Genomic DNA, 22052 nt, shown 5'->3' with positions numbered 1-22052 from the left:
CAAATATTAAAGTTTTGAAAGTAAATTTACTAAATAAAATCTTAGTTTTTAAAATAAAGATTTTCTATTTTAGAATTTCAAAAGTTTACAGTACATTTTTATTAAAGTACAACAGATATGCATATATATACTTTTTTGTTTGTTTTTTTTAGAGACAAGGTCTCACTCTGTCAGGCCGGAGTGCAGTGGCGCAACCATAGCTCACTACAGCCTCCAACTCCTGGGCTCAAGCGATCCACCCACCTGCCTTCCAAAGTGCTAGGATTACAGGTGTAAGCCACTGCATCTGGCCTTTATTTTTAAATTAAGTATAACTCAGCTGTCCTGAACATCTAAATATACACCAATAGGGGCTGAATTGCGGTTTAGAGAAATAGACACATTTGTGCAGCACTCCCTATCTATTGATGTAAACTGAGTCAAATCCTTCTTCAAAGTGCACAGGTTATAAATACTAAAAGAACTAAACACACATAAGTAATTCAAGACACTACAAATGACACTCGAACACATCCTTTTATTATATACTAAATTTAAAAATACAAATCTTATTAAAAATGCTTATCAAACATTGTATACATAAGTACTGTGAAATACTATCGGGTTATGACATTATGTACATTTGCTAAGGTTAATTAGAAACAGAACAAAGTAGCATAACTTTGCTGATACTGAATTTCAGAAGTCAAATGTTTTAAAATTTGGCAACTGTGAAGTAGTGATCTGCACAGGAAGATGTCTGCAGAGGTAAAATGGTAAGAAAACAAACGGAATCATGCAGATATTCCTGCCCTAAGTGTTAATAAGTAGGTTTCTTCCTCATCCTCTTAAGTCTTATTGTAACAGAAATTAAAGTGCACAAGACCACCAGGAATACTTGATTTGGTTGTACCCTAAATATATACTACAGCCAATGTGCTGCCATATTAAGGGTTTCAATTCTTTGTACTGTTCCTGAGGCTTTGGAAGTTAATTTTGAACGTGGCTAAGGGAGGCCAACATTTTCTAAATTGCACCAAATGGCCTTAAGGTATAGAAATACCAAAGATAATAATATTAATTTGGGAATAGATTCAAGGAAATGATCCCTGCCTATTTTGCCCTAGGAATAAAATTAGAATAAGGACCTAGTTTTACCTCTGGAAAATGCTTACTAAAAATCTTTTTCAAAAGATCAGACATGTACAGCAAACACCACAATACTGTCAGTTACTGTTCACCATTTATATACTGCATCATAAATACCAGGTATAAATACCACCCTCTAAAGGGTCACAAGAAATACAGGTAGAAGCATGTTATCACTTGACACATATTTTACTAATTAACATTAAGTATAATTTGTAAAAATAGGTCACCACCATACAATCAAGGAAGAGGAGAAGGAAAGCTGCTATTCTACAAAAGTGCTCCATTTTAGCTTTCAAACCCAATAGCTTAACTTTGGGTAAAACAAGATTGTAAGGTAAGGCCATCAGTTCTAAATAACCTGATGATGCCATATCATATATACATACTCACATATATATGTTTAAATTTCAATCCTGATTTAACACTAAGGTACTAGTACAAACCATTTATAGGAAAACATTTTATCAGTCATATTTACAAATACATGATGAATGACAAAGATATGCAAAATTTTTTAAATTGCAGATAAATGTAGTCATAGTTCACTAAAGATAAGACAAATTTGTATAACTTTTTTAAAAACTGAAGAAAAATGTTTAGAAAGAAACCCCTACCGTATACAGTATAATTACTGGTCATCAGACCTAAGAGGCAAATAAATGTAATGATCATGATTAAACTTTTATTACTGTTTCTTTTAATAACATATCAATATGAGGTCTACTTAGAGTACTACCTACAAATACACATTCTCTCATGATTCAATAAGAATATTAAGTTATTGAACACATTTTTTACTCCCATGACACATCATACTTGGTAACACTAATAAGGTAGATTTAGATAGCACTTAAATCATGATTACGAATGTTTAATTGAATATTTTCCTTTCTGTAGCTGTGAAATGTAAAGCTTAGATTTGCTTCCATCAGGCCTCTTAAACCAAACTTCATCATGGTTAATTGTTGTAATTACGGCACTAAAAGGAAAAAAAAAAAAAGAATGAATGAGAGAATTACAATATGCCTCCTCAACTCATTTTAGATTACTAGCTATAAAACCAAACTCACTGGGACTACAACAGTAGATTCAGCATTCATTTACCAGAGTGCTGTACTATTAGCAGGGCATGCTGTCAAAAATATCACATTCAGCAATACTTAATAGATTATCTTTCTTTTCTTAATACAGTTGGTAAAATTCACTTTCTATTAGAACAATTAAATGCTCATCATTCTGACTCTATTCCCACCCTGCAAAAAGACGGTGGAGCTAAAAGCACTGTATGGTATTACATCCCCAACTCATATCAGCCTTGGCTATAGGAAATCTTTCAAATATAATACTAATCCTCAATTTCCAGTGTCAAACCATCTATAGTACTTACAAGAAAAGAATTTTTTTGACACTACTAATCTTTAGGTAGAAATTTTTAAAAAAATAGATTTGTGTTTTATCCTTTTATGTTATTTTATCTCTTTTTTTAACCACTTTTATATTAAGTAGTAGTAAAATGTCTCAAAATTAATAAAAGAATCCAGGAGTATCATATATAACCTAGTAATTAGATCAATGAGGTCTATGAGAAAAGTTATTATACACAATGTTCCTGGAATTCTAAAAATTTAAAGATGAAATTATAATACAATTAAAACCACTGTAGTTAGGAAATGAGTATTCTAGACTAAATTCAAATGTTTTATTTACCACTGATACCTAAAAAAAGACATTTTCTTATCGTAGAAGGTTATTACTCTGAGAATTAACTCTTAAACTACTGAAGGAAGGAAAGCTGATTAACAATATTTTCAAAAGGCCACAACCAGATAAAACTTACAAGGATATATAAATAATTATATAAACTTTATTTAAGCCTAGACAGATTATTGAGACTTTTAAAAGGCAGTTTTCAGTTTTCAAGTTATACTTTAATTACTATATTACTCTTAAGATTTTCATTAATTTTCTATTTGTTTTCTACTCTAATTGATACAAATTCTTTTTATCCAAAATACTGTAACACACCCAAAAACGTTAAGGATTACTAAATCCACCAAAGATTCATAATAGTCTGGTTTGAAGATCATTATATTAAGATCACAATAATTCACCTACTCTAAGAATTAACAAACAGAATCAGTTTAACTGGCTGAATAATTTCAACTTCTCCACTTGTGTTAATGCTTGTGTTCATGAACTTAATATGAAGACTGGTGTATAAATATTAACACTGTTGTACATATACAATCAAGTCATATATCAAGTGAAAAAAAGATCTACAGGCAACTAATGATGTATTATGAATGCACTAGGGAGGGAGCAGACATTTTACTGACATCAATGTTGTAAACTGTAATACCGAGCTATACTGAAATAATAAAGGTTTTTTTTACCTTGTAGGACATTCATCTTTTTTATCAATACATATTGTTTGTCCACGTATATACCATTCACCATCATAGTACAGTCTTCCCTCTTCAGACCTAGCACTGTGCAGATGTTTTTCCAGTTTCACAGGTGCTAAAGGGACCAGTTCAAAAACTGTTACATTAATAAGACATTGTCAGAAGAACAAAAAGGCCAGAATATTAAGAATTAATACCACTCCATGCACATATGTGAAAAAACACTAAAAATACTTCTTAAATAGCAAACCTAAAATCAAATAAAAAAAGAATTTGATTTCTTACATTCTTTTATATAATTCACTAAGTTTTTAATATAACTACTGAACAAAGCTACACAATGAACGATAAATTATCAGTTAAGAGACAAGTGACAGAAGGGGAAGCAGGTACATTATTGATTTCTAATGCTAATTTTAAGTAGTTAAAATATCAATCAGCATATTGCCATTGAAAATTATACTTTTTATATTTTCTCCCCTGCAGGCATCTGACACTTCCAAAGAAGCACAGTTTAATATATATGCCAAAGTTCCCCAGGCCTTTAATTCTAAAATAGGAAAATCCTAAGTAGAACTTCTATTTCTAAATCCCAGAAATGGTTTGGCATTAGTCAGATAAACTCATATGGGGGAAAAAACATTCTTCATGGAAACATATTGTCAAAAGTATACCAAGAAGTAGGCACTTCATAAATGTCACCTCCTGAGAGAGGTCTTCCCCAACCACCCCACTCACTCCTCAGTTAACTGTCATCACAACTGTATACTTCCTTCATAGCAGTTATCATCTGTAACTATCTCCTTAATTATTTATTTATATATCTATGATTCCACCTCCCCCAAGGAGGCTCCAGGAGGTCCATCTCTCTCACTATTGTATTCCCAGAGCCTAAAATAGAGACTAAAATAGTGCTTGTTATGTAGAAAGAGTTCAACGAGCATTCATTCATTCAACAAATATTGTCTGAGCACTTCCTGTACACAAGGAACTGTGCTGGGTGCCGGAAAAAAAAAACGACGACTAAAAGAGATATGGTTCTAGCCTTTGTGGAGCTTACAGCCCATCAGGAGATAGACAAACAAGTAAACGATAAACTAAAAAGTACAAATTGAGGTTAAGTGCTATAAATACAACTAATAGGAGACAATAATAAAGATGACGAGGGTGGGAGGGAGACCCACTCAAATAGGGTAGTGGTATTCTTAAAGGAATCTATGACTCAAAAATGTTAAAAACCACTGCTCTACAGATTTAGGCAGTTGCCCTGGCAGTTAATTCCCAAGGGCAGTAAGTTAGTATAATACTGCTGCGATTTCCTGACATGATATAAAGTTTAAAGTAATCCTTGGATTAAAGATAAAAACGGAAATTGATCTCTTATAGATTACTTGACCTGTTAGAATGTGACTAGAAATTCCTTTTCTAAGAATTTAGAACACGTTTTTTAAAAAAAATCTAGCTTCATTGTTCTTAGAAGGATTAGGAAATCTCATCTACAGTGAAAGAAGGTAGAAACAGAGAAAGTTATCCTAGACACTAATGTCCATCACGACTTTGGCAGTGATTTTAAACTTCCAAAAAAATTCAAGGAAGGGTAATTTGACGTGAATTTTACTAAGGCATATCAGAATGTATAAATGTTAGTGGTGAGTAAATTTCTTTGATGGACTCCACTGTCAGTAGTCTAATCTCTCTCCTCAGAAAATGTGCACACAGAAGAAATTTTGTACACGATTTCAGAGGACACAATTTCAGAACCCTTGAAGTCAATCCACGAACTCCAAATACCTCCCCTACAGAATTACTGAGCCCATATAAAACACAGAATAAATACTTTTTGAGTTACTGATCCATTATTAGCAATAGCAATATAGCTGAACATTGAAAGAAGACTTGTACTGCATCCAGAAATTTTGAAACTTTTACATGAAACAAATCACTCCAGAAGAATTCCTCATAATTGCAGGTGCGGTATTCACTGATAAAATAAAACCACTGACAGGGGAGCTCTTTAGTATACACATGATTTAACAACCAATTCAACAAGTCTCTACAGAGAATATTTCTCCATTCAGACAAAATGACTTACGTTCTGTTTTCACTCTATGTGGACCCAGTGTAGCCATTGCCTTAATTAAAAAAAAAAAAGAAGAAAGAAGTTGTCTGAGTTCAGACTGAAAATTTATTTTGGTATCTACTTAATATGCATAACACTACTGATTAGCTCAATAACAAATATAGTAAAATATAATCATTAGCCACTCTAATGAATTTTTTTTTATTTTCTTACACTGATATGCACAAAGACATGATCTAATAAATTTTTAATGCCCAAGACCATAAGGAATGTACATAAAGAATAACAATTTCTCCTATAGGTGTTTTCAATACCTGAAATAATCTCTAACCCTCAAGTAAGAAGTTTATAAAAATGGAAAAATTTAATGAGGAAAATAAGCCTCCACTTTCAAATAAACACAGAAAACCCTATAATTCTTGAATATTTAATACAGAATGCATCACATATAATAAGAGTTCAAATGTTCACTTTTGTTTGTTCAATAAATATTTATTCTAGTGCCTTCTACAAGCCAGGACTGGGCTAAGGACTAGGCACAGAATGGTGATATTATTATTATTATGGGGCAAACTAAATCAACGCTTTTCTGTACTTTTACATAAATTATTAATTACATTATTATTTAAAAAATACAATCTGGGCCAGGCACAGTGCTCACACCTGTAATCCAGCACTTTGGGAGGCCAAGGCAGGAGGATCACATGAGGCCAGGAATTTGAGACCAGCCTGGGCAGCATAGCGAAACCCCATCTCTACAAAAAATTAAAAAATTAGCTAGGAATGGTGGCACACACCTACAGTCCCAGCAACTTGGGAGGCCAAGGCAGGAGGATCGCTTGGGCCCAGGAGTTTGAGGTTACAGTGAGCTATGATGATACCACTGCACTCTAGCTTAGGCAACAGAGTGAGACTGTCTCAAAAAATAATAATAATAAAAAATACAATCAAACTGCTAACATGTCTTTAATTCTTAAAATATTCTTGCAGTCACTGTTATCTGCAATAGTATTGATTGTCTTATAAAAAAAGTTGCAAAAGCAAAGCATATTTATAATAATCATATTCTGATATATTAGTGAAAAACCATAGAATCTTAAAAAAGTGGACTATAAAAATATACTTGTGTTTCATTGCTTTTTAATCATACCTTCCTAATTGTTGTCCAGTCTTCGAGAATATCAAGATCTTGTAGCATATAAACTATATATGGACGTTGAAAAGTCAAGGTCAATTTAGCTGTAAAAATATCACACTTTGAATTATATTTCCAAAGATCTAGTTTTCAGAGAATAGAACAATGATTTATGGACATTTCGGTATCTTGAATTCTGGCTTCAAATTATTCTTTAAGACACTTAGTACCAGGATAAATACATTCTAGTATTTCTAATGCCATAAGCACATTCCCTTAATTCTGTGATATCATTGATTGTAAGATACACCACCAACCTAGTTACTGTTTTTAAGGTGGAGGGGGACATGAGATGGGGTAAGGGTATGGTACCATAGGGAATGCCAAGATTGAGTGCACATATTAGTTCACACTCCAATTTCAGAAACATTAAAAAAATTTTGTTAAAGTACACATGAGAATTCAACAATCATGCTATACACTAAACAGCTGTTTCACATCAAAGCCTTTATGAACTACAAAGCCATAATAATTTTCAAAGTTGAGATCATGACCAAATTTCTTCTCTTCTCCCACCTCTCTTAATCTAAGCTATATCTTCTGCCTTCAATCAATTTTATAAATCATCTTTTGCTTATTACAGGATCATGTAAATAAAGTCGATGTGTACAAATAAAAGTTATAAAGATATGCATGATACAAAAATGTACACCAAGGAGAAAAAACACAGAAAATTTGGAAAAGGATATCTGAAACAACAACAGGCTTCTTTTTATCAGGACTGAAAGGATCCTTCCTCTTTTTTCTTGACTGAAGCTCATCATTCCACAGCTCTGGCAGGTAAATAAAAAGTTAGTATTAGCTGATTTCTGGTGATCAAAGGAGGAAAAAAGACTGTAATCTTATGGTGGCTATTTAGTTACATAGAAAACTGTACAAAACTTCATTGGTGGCTATGTATGTATACATAAGACTGCAAATAATTTCATGAACATTTATATGTTTATCAATTTTCCTCTGTCTTTATTAAAGCAAAAATTAAGTTGGCACTTAATGAATAAGAATTGATGAGTATATGTCAGGAATTTTGTAAAATATATATTACATGCATTATCTCACCTAATCTTCAAAGCTACCTCTGAGGTAGATATTATTATTACTTCCCCTTGACAGACAAAGAGACCAATTGAGAAAAGCTAAATAAATGTCCATGGTCACCCCACTAATAGTTGAGGGAACACTGGCATTAGAGCTCAGTTTGTCTGACTCCACCATGTCTACGCTATACCAGAAAAATAAAATTTACAACAGATAAAATAATACTTATTCAAGAACTGTAGGATAACCTAGTAAACTTCCAATCAAATATAGGAAAATTCTAAATAATACCCCTGAAAAAGTCTATTTTACACTGGACTGATCTAATTATTAATAATTTCTTCCTTTTTCTGAGACAAAAATCTACCTCCCTATAATGTCTATCAATTTGCCCTAGCTTGTCTGATGCCAAAGAGAAAAGGTTTTTATTCTTTCTTCCACATGACAGTTTTTAAAGACTTAGAGGGAAAAACATATACTATAGCTGTCTTCCAATACTATTTTTATAGTAGGTTCCTGTCACACTTCTACTTTATCCCTTTTCACGTGCTCCATTTTTTACATCTTTCTAAAGTGTGAGTTCAAATTAAAGTAATAATCACAATCATATCTAATTTTTTAGGAGCTTTCCCTTTTCCCCTCTTGTTGGGACACTTCATTTATATAACATTAATATGAGAAGACTAAGATATTATGAGACACACCACAGTAAGCCAAAGGTTTGGTGTCACTTAAACGTCATAATCACATCATTCTCCTTACCTGACGTAATATCAATGCTGTGCCTATCCTCTTCAAGCCTTCTTATTTTCTCCTCTAGTTCACTCTGGACTGTATCATACAACAAAAGCTTTTCACTCTGGAAAAAAGACAGATTATACTTAAGAAGAAAGAAAAAAATTGATTTATCTTAAACTAAGAGTACCAAATAACTTACTCTTAAAGTATTTTAATATACGGTGCTTTTGTTTGCTTTCCCAGTTCAACTTAAAAATTTTAAAGGAGAAATATCAAATATATGAAAGAAATAAAACAGAAAACATAGAACCTAAATATAGATTTAACTATATGCAATTACATTCTATATAAGAACACCTAGTCTTCTGGAAATGGCTTTTTGAAATGGAATTGTTAGACCACCTCTGGAAGTGACACGTGTCCATGTTTGCTCAGCGGGTTAGAAGACATGGAGCAGAAGACATTGAGAAGGAAGAGAAGATTCTGTGCCAGACTGGTCATATTTAGAAGACATTTTCATATTACAAGCATGTTTTGTGTGTGCATTTTATTCCTCACTGCTGTATATATAGTTGACAAAACTAAGTACTTTTTTTGAAATATCTAGTCGTTCTAGATGTTCTGAAGTGCCTGATATACATTAAAAGTAGAAGTAGTAATACCTTTTGCAAATACATTTTTGTTAAAGTTCATATGCAGTTTTGGGGGGGAATGGCCAAACCACAAATACATTGTGTTTGTGCATGGGTTCAGGGAAGGAGGGAGGAGAAGGAAGAGCTCTATGCCAGAGTGCTTATAGTGAGGCAAGAGTAACCATTGTTCCCATGTTTGTGTATTTTCTTACTTACTTGTGTATATAGTGTATATAAAGGACCAGCAAATCCTAATTTACATCTAGTCTTTTCTAGATGTTAAAAGAGGTTGCCAGTGTATGATAAAAGTAGAATTAGCAAACTAATATATTTTGTACATTTTTGTTTTACAATTCCTAGGAAAGATTGTCTTCTGAAAATTTGAGCATTATAGCCCACTGGGTTGGTGGAGGAAGGAAGGGGGCTCTAGGCCAGAATGTTCATATTTAGAAGACACTTTCAAATTATAACTATTGTTACATGTGTGCAGTTTATTCAAGACTGCTATGTATATTAGTGGACAAACTAAATCCTTACCTGAAACATATAGTCTACCTAGACGTTTAGAAGTGCCCAACGTATGTTAAATGTAGAGATAGTAAAATATCACTTTGTAAATATCTTTTTGCTAAAATTCACAGGAAAACTGTCTTTTGGAAATAAAATTGTTCAACCACAAAAAAAAAAAAAGTGGGGAACCAGGTCTGCTTAGTGGGTCTCCAAGGACAGCCCTCAGATTGGGGCTATGAGTCTCTGGACAAACCAAGGAAATAGAAAGTGAAAACAAACATGGACATTTATTTTCCTAACTTGCCAATTGTAAGCAGAATTTTGTTTAATAAACCATGAAATGATTCACAGAGAAAAAAAAAAAGAACACCTAAATTTATGCATGATAAAGAGGTAAATATTTACTTCATGAAAAACTCATTGCAAACTCCCATGTCCCCTTTTAAATATAAGCAGGTCCAACTTGTCACCATAATAAAAAAACTTGTTCTATAAAGTATACTATTATAAAATAGATCACATTTTTTCATAGGAATGATAATTGGGCCATTATTCCTCACTAATATCTCAGCATCATATTAAAATATAGACTAATATAACGCAAAAAGTATGATTCAAGTACAAATTTTATAATCATTTAAAAAAATTCAATTATAGTCTAAATTATAAAATTACAGACTAATTATATCTAAATCTCTCCACAAAACTATAGACAGATTGACTTGCTAAAACAGACAAGACTGGCAGATCATACTAGAACCCAGGTCTACTAATCCCAGTCCATTGTTTTTAATTATATAACATTGCAGCCCTTATTTTAAAAACCATAAAATTTATATAATATATAAAGATTGATCATATAAAAAGCCTATGACAGATTCCCAACCCACCCACCACATGTTTACTAAGATATACAACTACTGGGATATAGCCCAGATATGATTGCCTTGTGGAAGCCACTGGGATAGAGTTAGATATGACTTCCTATGGAAGACACAGGCCATGCTATGTAGGCAGCAATTCCAGTGTCAATCATGAAGCCCTCTCTATTACAGTTTGAAATTTAGAATCTACGAATGCTTTGAAGGGTCTCTAAGTGGCAGGGAAAAGATGGTTTTTGTCAACTTGAGGCAAGCCAGGAACTAGAAAGAAAACAAAGCTAAAGAAGACTGAAACTAGGTCTCATATTAAAAATTGTCTCCGTGCATGCTATTCTCTGTACTTACTTCCTTTTGCTTGTTCTCCTGCCTTTGGTAAAGTCTTATGAAATATTCTAGCCTTATCTACATTGTGCTACAAGAATTGGTAAGTGTTTTTCAGAGAAAAATTGGGAGAGCAGGCCCCCTCCAAGGTCAGGATAGTGTGGTAGCTATAAACAGATCCAATTTCCCCTTAATGCAGAGCTGGAGTCATAAAGCTTTTGCTTTTAAGAATATGAACATTTAACTGGTGTATTCTTTCCTTCCTATTGATAAATTTTCCCTAGGCCAACCAAAAATTCTGAAGTAAATCCACTCTTTACGATTCTAAAAAAAGTCACAATGAGACTGAAATGTTTGAAAGTAACTCTAAAGATATTAAAGGTATACTTTAAGGCTGCAGTCCCCAACCCCTGGGCTGTGGACCACTACCAGTCCATGGCCAGTTAGGGACTGGGCCACAGAGCTGCTCTCCCCACCCACCCCCCAGGCCGTAGAAAAATTGTCTTCCGTGAAACTTGGGAAATGGGGGGTGAGTGAGTGAAATTTCCTCTATACAGTCACTCCTCATTGCTCCCATCACCCACATCACCACCTGAGCTCCGCCTCCCTGCCCATTTCCCCCGTCCCATGGAAAAATTATCTTCCATAAAACCAGTCCCTGGTGCCAAAAAGGTTGAGGACCACTGCTTTAAAGTATACAGATATATGTGTCTTGAATATATTTTCATTCTTATTTCTTTCCCTTCTTTTAGAAAGTTCTTTCCCTTTTCTCCAACCTTGCAAGACTCTCAAAAAACTCCCCTGAAGAGGAAGGAAGTCATAATAGAACAGCTAGAGGACACCTGGAAAAGAAAGGGGCAAACTCCCTTGCTTGGTGCCTGTAGAGGTTTCTGTGTTCAAGAGAGAACTTTAGTTTTTAAAAATACTACTTATAAGTACATATTTGGCTTCAAGATCCCACATCCTTCTAACCTCCACACCTAGACTTATTGAAACTGTTCACTAAACCCTTCCCCAGGCTGACAGTTAGGCTGTTTCTTATCAGGCCAGCTTTAAGGAAAAAGGACCCAAGGGAAGTGGCCCCAAGATTCCATTTTTGTATCTATCTCACACTGACCTGTGTTCAGAACCAACTCCCCTTTGGCAGTTCCCTGACTCAGGTATCTCACAGTTCTTAACTTCTATCAGGACTGGAGCCCTGGGAGATTTTGAAGGGCTAACATTATCAGAGAGTGACACATTAAAAAGCTACAATAGTTTTGTTTGTTTTTTTTTTTAAGTGTATTGCACAGGAAAAAAAAATACACAGAATAGAATTTTTAAAAACTCAGAAACAGGCCGGGCGCGGTGGCTCACGCCTGTAATCCTAGCTCTCTGGGAGGCCAAGGCGGGCAGATTGTTTGAGCTCAGGAGTTCGAAACCAGCCTGAGCAAGATCGAGACCCCATCTCTACTAAAAATAGAAAGAAATTAATTGGACAACTAAAAATATATAGAAAAAACTAGCTGGGCATGGTGGCGCATGCCTGTAGTCCCAGCTACTTGGGAGGCTGAGGCAAGAGGATCGCTTGAGCCCAGGAGTTTGAGGTTGCTGTGAGCTAAGATGACGCCACGGCACTCTAGCCCAGGCAACACAGTAAGACTCTGTCTCAAAAAAAAAAACAAAAAACAAAAAACAACTCAGAAACAGACCCTGGTTATGAGAAAATGATAAAAGTGACTTTTCGAATCTTCTGATGACAATAAATGACAATAGAAAAATGAGTTTAACTATATCCTGAGGATTTTTTGCTTTACATCATAAGTAAAAATAGACTGAATAGTTAAATTTATAAAATGAAATCTGAAAGAAAGTATTTTTTAAAATATTAGAAATTTTCCAGGACCAAAGATACGAGTTTCCTGATTAAAAGGTTCCTCTGAGTATGCAGTACAACGAATGAAAAAAGACCCAGAGCAAGGCACATCATCTCCCAATTCCACAACACCAAGAATAAAGAGAAGATCCTAAAGGTATTCAGGAAGAAAATAGGTCACATACAAAGGATCGGGAATCAAAATGATAGACTTCTCAAAAGCAATGCTGGAAGCTAGAAGACAGTGGAACAATGCCTTCAAAATTCTGAGAAAATATGACTACTAACTAGAATTCCACACTTTCAAGTATGAGAGTAAAGATGTTTTGGGGCTTGGCACCATGGTTCATGCCTGTAATCATAGCACTTTGGGAAGCTGAGGCAGGAGGATCACTTGAGGCCAGGAGTTTGAAACTAGCCTGGGCAACGTGGCAAGACCCCGTGTCTACAAAAAATTAAAAAAAAAAAAAAAAAAAAATTAGCCAGGCATGGTGACATGCACCTGTAGTCCCATCTATTCAGGAGGCTGACGCTGGAAGATCTCATGAGCCCAGAAGTTCAAGGCTGCAGCGAGCTATGATCTCACCACTGCACTCCAGCCTGGGTGACAGAGCAAGACCCTACTTCTTAAAAAAAGAGAAAAACAAAAAAAAGATATTTTTGGACACAAAAGATGGGATGGTTTCAAAACATGTCCAATAATTCTTTGACATATAACTTCAAAAAGTAGAGACTAATTCTCTCTTGAATATGGGTAGTACTTAGAGACTCACTTCTAATCAACAGAATGTGGTAGAAATCTAGGTCATAAAAAACATTGTCACACTGTCTTGCTCTCTTGGATCACTTACTCTAGGAGAACCCAGCCACTAGGTCAAAAGGACACTAATTAGCCAGTGGAGAGGCCCATGTGAGGAGAACTAAGGATTACAACCAAGAACTGGCAACAACTTCGTAGCCTTATAAGTGAGTCACTCTAGAAGCAAATCCTCCAGCCCTTAATCAAGCCTTCAGATAACTGCATCCCTGGCTGATATCTTCACTGAACCTTCTTGTGATTCCCTGAGCCAGACCACCCAACTAAGTTGTTCCCAAATTTCTGGCCACTGAGATCATAAAATAATAAATGTTTATTGTTGTGCTGAGCCACTACGTTTTGGAGTAATTTATTACAAAGTAATAGACAATGAATATAAGAGGGTTCAAAAAACTAACTTGTATTTACCCTTTCTCAGGATGCCACTGAAAGATATACTCTCCCAAACTAAAAGAGAAAATGAGACATAGTGGAAGAGAAGGGAAGGGAATATATCCAGGTGACTGGTAAAGAGCTGCCCCATGAAGACAGAAATGCAGATGGCCTAGAAAGCATCTGAAGAATGGAGCAGGAGGACAGATTTGTGGGGTGGTGGGGGGGTGGAGGGCTTGCTGCCAAGAGGGAGCCCTTCAGAAGAAAATGGGGCTGATGGATTATCTGATACATTTAATCACATAGAAAACAGCATTAGGACTTCAGTATCTGACAGAAGCAAACACAAGGGCCTTTTCTAGGTCATTCTAGAAGTTACCAGAAGACACTGTTTACAATTAACTTTAAAGGGAGAAGCTGTTTTGACCTTTACTGAACATGAGTTTAAATCCTCATATAGTTGAAAACTTATCACAGATCCCATGCTTATTTTGACTTTTCTTGAGTCCATTAGGTAACATGCTTTTTATCTTGCTGACTACTCAGACTTTGTGAAAAATCAATAAAGCTGTACATGTTTGGCTTAATTTAAAAAAAAGAAAAAACAGCATTAGGATGCTTTTATAGATATGCTGGAATCTCTGGAGAGAATTGATAAAAACAGAGAAAACTAACAAACAATAAATGAAGCAATTATTAATTCCAAGATTTTAAAAAATGTACAAGAAAAAATTTAAGTACAATATAAACTCTTGGCTCACTGAACAATATTTATAATTAAAACAAAAATAAAAATTTTAACAAAATATTAGAAAAATGGGATAGGTGAATCCTCAGCTTCCGTAATAGAAAACCAATAGATAATGTCTAAAACTGCTATTATTTAGAAATATGAGAGTAAATTCCAGAGGCAGTAGGTAAAAGAGTTAAATAGATAACTGCCACTATGATACAGAATTTAGAAGTAGGACAGGGGACTACTGTTTTTCATTAGAAGCCTGTGCCTTCAAAAACATATATACACATTACCTGCTAAAAGCAAATTTTTAAAAAGAGTATTTAGAACCATAGCATGCTCATGAAATACTCACAGTATGCTCATGAAATGCTGCTTGAAAATAAATTAGGACATAAAACAGTAGCTACAGAATCATACCAGCTATGTTTAAAAATATATACAAACATACACTTATTAACAGTGATTACCTCTGGTTCGTAGATTGTGCTTGATTTTAGTTCCTTCTTTAGACTTATTTCTCAAGTTTTCTCAATAGATACTTATTAAAGTTATAATAAAAAAATTAATTAAGTGAATAGACAACCAAAAGATCAGAGCCTTGAATAGCTCTCGCCTATCTTCTCAAGAACTGGAATCCTAACCCTTGAAGGACTCTGGCTGAGCCCTTGGAAACACCTGCTATCAGATCTTAATATTCATCTCAAGCCCTGTGGTGAGGCTTAAATGAACTAACCTAAATAAAGCTTCTCCACCTGACTTAGTGTCTGGCACATTGTATTAACAGTATTCAATACATGTGATTTCCTGCCTTAATTTTATACAAACCACTGGCTGTCTCTATTGCCTCCGTGAGTTTTAGATATACTTTATGTGTGCATACCTATGTGAACATGTCCAGTCTCTGGTCCTGTCTCCTCCTCTCTATCTGCTACTAAACTAACATTTATTCTCACAATTGGCAGGGTGTCTCCCCTCCTTCCACTTTCCTTGCCTCTCAGAGGTATTTCTATACGAGTCAAATGTAAGAATAACCAGATAAAAAGCCCTGAATAATGAAGTTCAGATTTGTTGGTAAACTGCATGAATGATTAGAAAGATCAAAGAATTTCAATCCTGGTTCTGCTGCTCATTAAATTGTGTCACCCTGAGCAAATTACTCAACTTCTCTCAACTTCAGTTAACCCATTCATAAAAATCAAGATAATTCCTATTCCCTCATGTTGTTGAAAGGATTAAAATAAGACACTGAATATAAAATGCATAACACTCTAAATATTACAGTTCCCTTCCAACCTTTATTTCTTCTGTATAGAATGCCTTTGAACTACTAGTATCTTCAGATTAATTATATAATTAGATTATTTATGAAAGATTAATTATATGTTAACCATAAAAAATGTCAAGCCAGAACTAAACTAGAAGAAATTTAGGTAAATATTTAGCGTCACTATGGAGGAGAGAGGACTTTCAACACTGAAAAATGATGGAAGAGAAAGGAGATCAATATATTTGTCTACGTAAAAAAGACTATTTGTTGACTTTTGCTTCTGACAAAATAGTGGACTAAATATCCTGAGAAAAGTAAAAAAACCAACAACTCCCAATAGACCCAGACAGATACCCTGGATAAAATACCACGGCCATCCTTTTAAAGGTACTTAAGAAAGTAAGGGATATCCCCAAGGACCAAAAATAAACAAGGAGCTAGAAATCAGCAAGTTAACATGATGTTGAAGCTGTGGCTTCCTTGAGGGAATTTGCTGGTATCAATAACCTAGAAGCATGGTTTTCAGTGGTTACTTGGGAAAAAGAGGAAGGTCTTGGACCTCAGTAGAGTGGGAAACTGAAACTGGGATCCCTGCACAAAGGGTTACACCTTCAATGTAAAGGTAAACTAAATAGATCCACCTGAGGGAAATATATCTGCCTCAGCCTAGGCAATAAGCGGGGGAGGCAGTTTTCCCTGAAAATATGTCATTTCAGGGCTGACCTCTATATATTTGAGATTCAAACACAGACTATCTGCATCTTCCAAGAAATATCAAGCACAAAAATTAGTTATTGGCTGGTGGCACACCAGGATGCCTAGCTGAAACAATCTAGCAGATATAAAAATAGATACTATTTAGGTCCTAGGAGCTACATTCTCTGTCCAAGATTCACAGAATTCCTACCAATAAAGTTTGCCATAGTTCAGAATAATGAAATAAGGAAATAAGATGTGAGATGTGAAAGAAATAAATAACAGCAGAATTAGAATCCAAAGAACTTCAGATAATGATTTACTAAATAAAAATATGAAATATTAAGAGATATGGAATGCAGAATGAGAACTTACATATGACTAATTAGGGTTCCAGAAGAAAGAAGCAGAGAAAATGGAACAGAGACAACACCAGAAAAGATAATGGCTGAGAAATTTCCAGAACTGATGGAAAACATAAATTCAGAAAGCACTATAAATCCAAGTCAGGAGAGATAAAAATAATCTATATAAAAACACACACTAGAGAAACTGAAGATTGCAAAAAGAAGAGCTTAACTATAGCCAGTAAGGGGGGAAAAAACAACTTATCTACAAATGATTGCAGACTTAAGCACAGACTTTTAGGGAGAAAATAACTGTCATCCTAGAATGTTATATTCCCCTAAACTGTCCTTCAAGAATGATTGCAAATAAAGCTTTTTTAGGATAAATAAAAACTGAGTTTACTACTAAGAGACTCTCAATGAAGGGATGCCTAGGATGTTCTTCAAGAAGCAAAAAATGAACCTGCAAGGAAGAGTTGTAACCCAAAAACAGAGAACAAGAAACTAGTAAAATGTGGACAAACCTAAAAAGAACTAACTCTATGAGACCAAAAGAATGTCTCATTTGAAGGGTAAAAAAGCAAGAAGGAACTAAAATACTGAACAACTATAACTTGTAATTTGGGAGGGAGTAACTGGAGGTACAGAGCTCTCAGGTCCCTTATAGTCAGAAGGAGGGCAGAGTTAATAATTAATTTTTAGATCCTACTAATGTAGACATGCATGCTGAAAATTTAAGGCAATCATTACAATAATAGAAATGGAAGACATGGGGTAATCACTAAAATAACAGAAATAGAGGTTATAACTTTATGATGTATTTTTAAAACTCAATAAATCACCCCCCCAAAGAATGTTAGGAAAGAATAAAAAAGGACAAATCAGAACAAATAGAAAACTCAATATATGTTCATATTAAATAACAAAATAATCACTACAAATGTAATTGGACTAAATTTACCAGTAAAAAGGCAGAGATAGTTAGAATGAATTTTTTTAAAACTCATCAAGACATGTTATTTAAAAAAGCAATACACATAAAATATAAGACGAGAAAAAAAGTTGAAAAAAAAGATGAAAAAAACTTTTATCAGGCCAAATAAAACTTGGGTAGCTGTTTTAATTATCAGTCAAAATAGACTGTAAGGCAAAATCATTGTTACAGAGAAAGAATAACATTAAAAAAGGATACATATATATATATATATATATTTTTTTTTAGTTGTCCAGATAATTTCTTTCTTTTTTTAGTAGAGACAGGGTCTCGCTCTTGCTCAGGCTGGTCTCGAACTCCTGACCTTGAGTGATCCACCCACCTCGGCCTCCCAGAGTGTTAGGATTACAGGCGTGAGCCACTGCGCCCAGCCAAAAAAGGATAGATATTATATTTATTAGAAGGATATAAAAATTCTAAAATGTGTGAGTCTGATAATATAGCCTCAATATATATTCTCTCTATATGTATATAAATATAGCAAAAACTGATAGAAATACAAGGAGATAATGGAAATTAAGAAAATAAACCCATTTATAATAGCAACAAGAACAAAATAATTAGGAACAAATTTAACTAAAGCGGTGAAAGACCTATGCTGCAAACTATAAACACTGATAAAAGAATTAAAGAAGACAAATAAATGGAAAGACATCCAAGTTCATGGATTGGAAGACTTAATATTGTTAAAATGTCCGTATTACACAAAGTGATATACAGATTCAATGCAATTCCTATCAAAATACCAGTGGCATTTTTTACAGAAATAGAAAAAACAATCTTAAAATTCATAAAGAACGGCCGGGCGCGGTGGCTCACACCTGGAATCCTAGCTCTCTGGGAGGCCGAGGCGGGTGGATTGTTTGAGCTCAGGAGTTCAAAACCAGCCTGAGCAAGAGAGAGACCCCGTCTCTACTAAAAATAGAAAGAAATTAATCATTGGACACTAAAAATACATAGAAAAAAATTAGCCGGGCATGGTGGCGCATGCCTGTAGTCCCAGCTACTCGGGAGGCTGAGGCAGAAGGATTGCTTGAGCCCAGGAGTTTGGGGTTGCTGTGAGCTAGGATGATGCCACGGCACTCTAGCCCAGGCAACACAGTGAGACTCTGTCTCAAAAAAAAAAAAAAAAAAATTCATAAAGAACCACAAAGGATTCCAAATAGCCAAAATAAACATAGGAGACAGGCTTCACAACACTGGTCTTGGCAATTATTTCTTTGATATGACCTTAAAAGTACAGGCAACAAAAGCAAAAATAGACAAGTTAGACTAAAACTAAAAAGCTTCTGCACAGCAAAGGAAATAATTAACAGAGTGAAAAGGCAACCCACAAAATGGGAGAAAATATATGCAAACGATATATCTGATACGGCAGTAATATTCAAAATACATAAGGAATTCTTCAATAACAAAAAACCAAATAATCAGATTAAAAAATAGGCAAAAGACTTGAATAGATATTTTTCCAAAGACATACAAGTAGACAACAGGTATATGTAAAGATGCTCAACAACACTAACCATCAGGGAAATGTTAATCAAAACCACATGATACACCACCGCACACCTCTTAGAAGGGCTATTATAAAAAAAAAGACAAAAGATAACAAGTGTTGGCAAGGATGTGGAGAAAAAGGAGCCCTTGTTAACCACTGGTGGGAATGAAAATTAGTTCAGCCATTATGGAAAACAGTATAGAGGTTCCTCAAAAAATTAAAAATACAACCACACTACGATCCAGCAACTCCATTTCTGGGAATATAACCAAAAGAAATGAAATCAGTATGTCGAAGAATTGTATGCACTCCTATGTTCAGAGCACTATTATTCACAATAGTGAAGATACAGAATCAACCTAAGCGTCCATTAATGATTGAATGAATAAGGAAAATGTAGTATATACATACACAATGGAATATTATTTGGCCTTAAAACAGAAGGAAATCTGTCATCTATGACAACATGGATGAACCTACAGGACATTATGCTAAGTGAAAAAAGCCAGGCACAGAAAGATAAATACTGCATGATCTCACTTGCATATAGGTTCTTAAAAAAAAATTGAACTCATAGAAGCAGAAAGTAGAACGGCAGTCACCAGGGTCTGGAGAGGGGGTCGGTGGGGTATGGAATGGGAGATGTTGGTCAAAGGATACAAATTTTTAGTTAGGACAAATAGGTTCTGGAGATCTATTGTACAGCATGATGACTACAGTTAACAACATATTGTAGGAAGACACAGTGGCAGGCAACCTGTGGTACCAGCTATTTGCTCAGGAGGCTGAGGCGGGAGGATCACTTGAGGTCAGGAGTTCAAGGCCGCCAGCCTGAGGAACATAGTGAGACCTCATTCTATCTAATTAAATGTATTATATATAAGTGAAAATTGCTAAAAGAGTAGCTTTTAAAAGTTTGATCTCAAAATATGATAAGTATCTGAGGTGATGGATATGTTAAGTAACTTGATTTAACCATTCCACAATGTATATATATAACAAAACATCACATTGTACATCATAAATATATACAATTTTTTCATTTGTCAATTAAAAAATTAAAACAGTATAGAGCTTCCTCAAAAGAAATACCATATAATCCAGCAATCTTACTTCTGGGTATTTATCCAAAAGAACTGAAATTAGGATGTCAGAGAGAGATTTGCACTCCCATGTTCACTGCAGCACTATTCACAATAGCCAAGATGTAGAAACTACCTAAATGTCCACAGACAAATAAATGCATAAATAAAATGTGGTACATGCATACAACGGAATACTTTTCAGCCTTAGAAAAGAAGGAAATCCTCTCATTTGCCACAACATGGATGAACTCTGAGGACATTATGCTAATTGAAACAAGCCAGTCACAGAGGACAAATACCACACAATACCACTAATATGATATACATGAACTAGACAAACACAGAGAAGCAGAGTACAGAATGGTGGTTTCCAGGAGCTAGGGGAAGGGGAAATGGAGAGCTGCCATTCAAGTGGTATAAAGTTTAAGTTATACAAGATGATTAAGTTCTAGAGATTTACTGTACAATGTTGTGCCTATAGTTAACAATACTAGTGTATTGTATACTTAAAAATTTGTTATGAGGGTAGATCTTATGATAAACGTTCTTACCTCAATAGAAGAAGAAGAAGAGGAGGAGAAGGAGGAGGAGGGAAAAGAAATTCCATGGAAGATATTATAAGTTTCAGCAGGGAGCTCTGGAAACACAAGCATTCAGCATCATCCTTTTTAATTAAGCAAAGGATCTGAGACTGTAGATGTGAATTGTGGAGCACCTCATCATTAATACCGTTCGCCTACAAATCTCAAATGGTGAATGACTTTACTATTCTGAAGAGAATGGTATGTGGATTTTTTAGGAAATAAAGAAGAAAACTAACTTAAAAAAAATACAAGTAGATATTAACAGATCCACCAGCACAGAGAGAAATTTTGACACATTTCCCTCAGTAATTGAAAAATGAAGTAGACCAAAAAAATGAGTAAGAAAACAATCAGTCCGTATTTTTTTATAAATAAATAAGTTGAAAGTATTATGAAGAATAAGATATTTGCATAGTTTCAAAACACTTCTTTTCAAAACATTTATCACAGTGGGAAAAAAGTAAATTTATTTGCAGAAACCTGGAAGACACCACTTAAATCAAATGATCAAAGTGCACATCACCAATAACAGTACATACCAAAATTGTCCACTGCCTGATAGACTTCACTGAGAAGAACACAGCATCGCTGCTGTGATTCTTCCGCCAAAGACGCAAAAACTCTAATCAATAGAAGACCAACTCAAAACTGAGGAACATTCTACAAAATAACTGGCCTGAAATCTTCAAAAATGTAAAGATCACGAAAGTCAAGGAAAGACTGAGGAATTGCTCCACCTAAAAGGAGACTAAAAAGACATAACAACTAATTGTAATGACAAAGACAACATGTGATTTTGAACTACATGTCTGTAATATAAAGGATGCTATTGACCTAACAACTAAAACTTGAATGGGGTCTGAGGAT

General features: G+C 34.6%; 1 protein-coding gene across 1 annotated transcript in view; it reads right to left on the bottom strand.

Annotated features, from left to right (window-relative positions):
* Positions 1 to 499: 499 nt before the first annotated feature.
* BRMS1L (breast cancer metastasis-suppressor 1-like) overlaps positions 500 to 22052 on the bottom strand; it is a 33463-nt gene continuing 11910 nt past the window's right edge. The window contains exons 5-10 of the mRNA XM_012658048.1: positions 8612 to 8708; positions 7501 to 7584; positions 6767 to 6831; positions 5629 to 5668; positions 3525 to 3651; positions 500 to 2110 (exon numbers count right to left, since the gene is read on the bottom strand). Coding sequence (XP_012513502.1) covers positions 1993 to 2110; positions 3525 to 3651; positions 5629 to 5668; positions 6767 to 6831; positions 7501 to 7584; positions 8612 to 8708 — 531 coding nt within the window. The 3' untranslated portion in view covers positions 500 to 1992. The remainder of the gene's footprint in view (positions 2111 to 3524; positions 3652 to 5628; positions 5669 to 6766; positions 6832 to 7500; positions 7585 to 8611; positions 8709 to 22052) is intronic.

Source organism: Propithecus coquereli, unplaced genomic scaffold (genome assembly GCF_000956105.1).
Source record: "Propithecus coquereli isolate 6110/MARCELLA unplaced genomic scaffold, Pcoq_1.0 Scaffold116, whole genome shotgun sequence".
Classification (NCBI taxonomy): Eukaryota; Metazoa; Chordata; class Mammalia; order Primates; family Indriidae; genus Propithecus; species Propithecus coquereli.
Note: the sequence above shows the minus strand (reverse complement) of the source record. Positions and strands in the feature narration are given on the sequence as shown.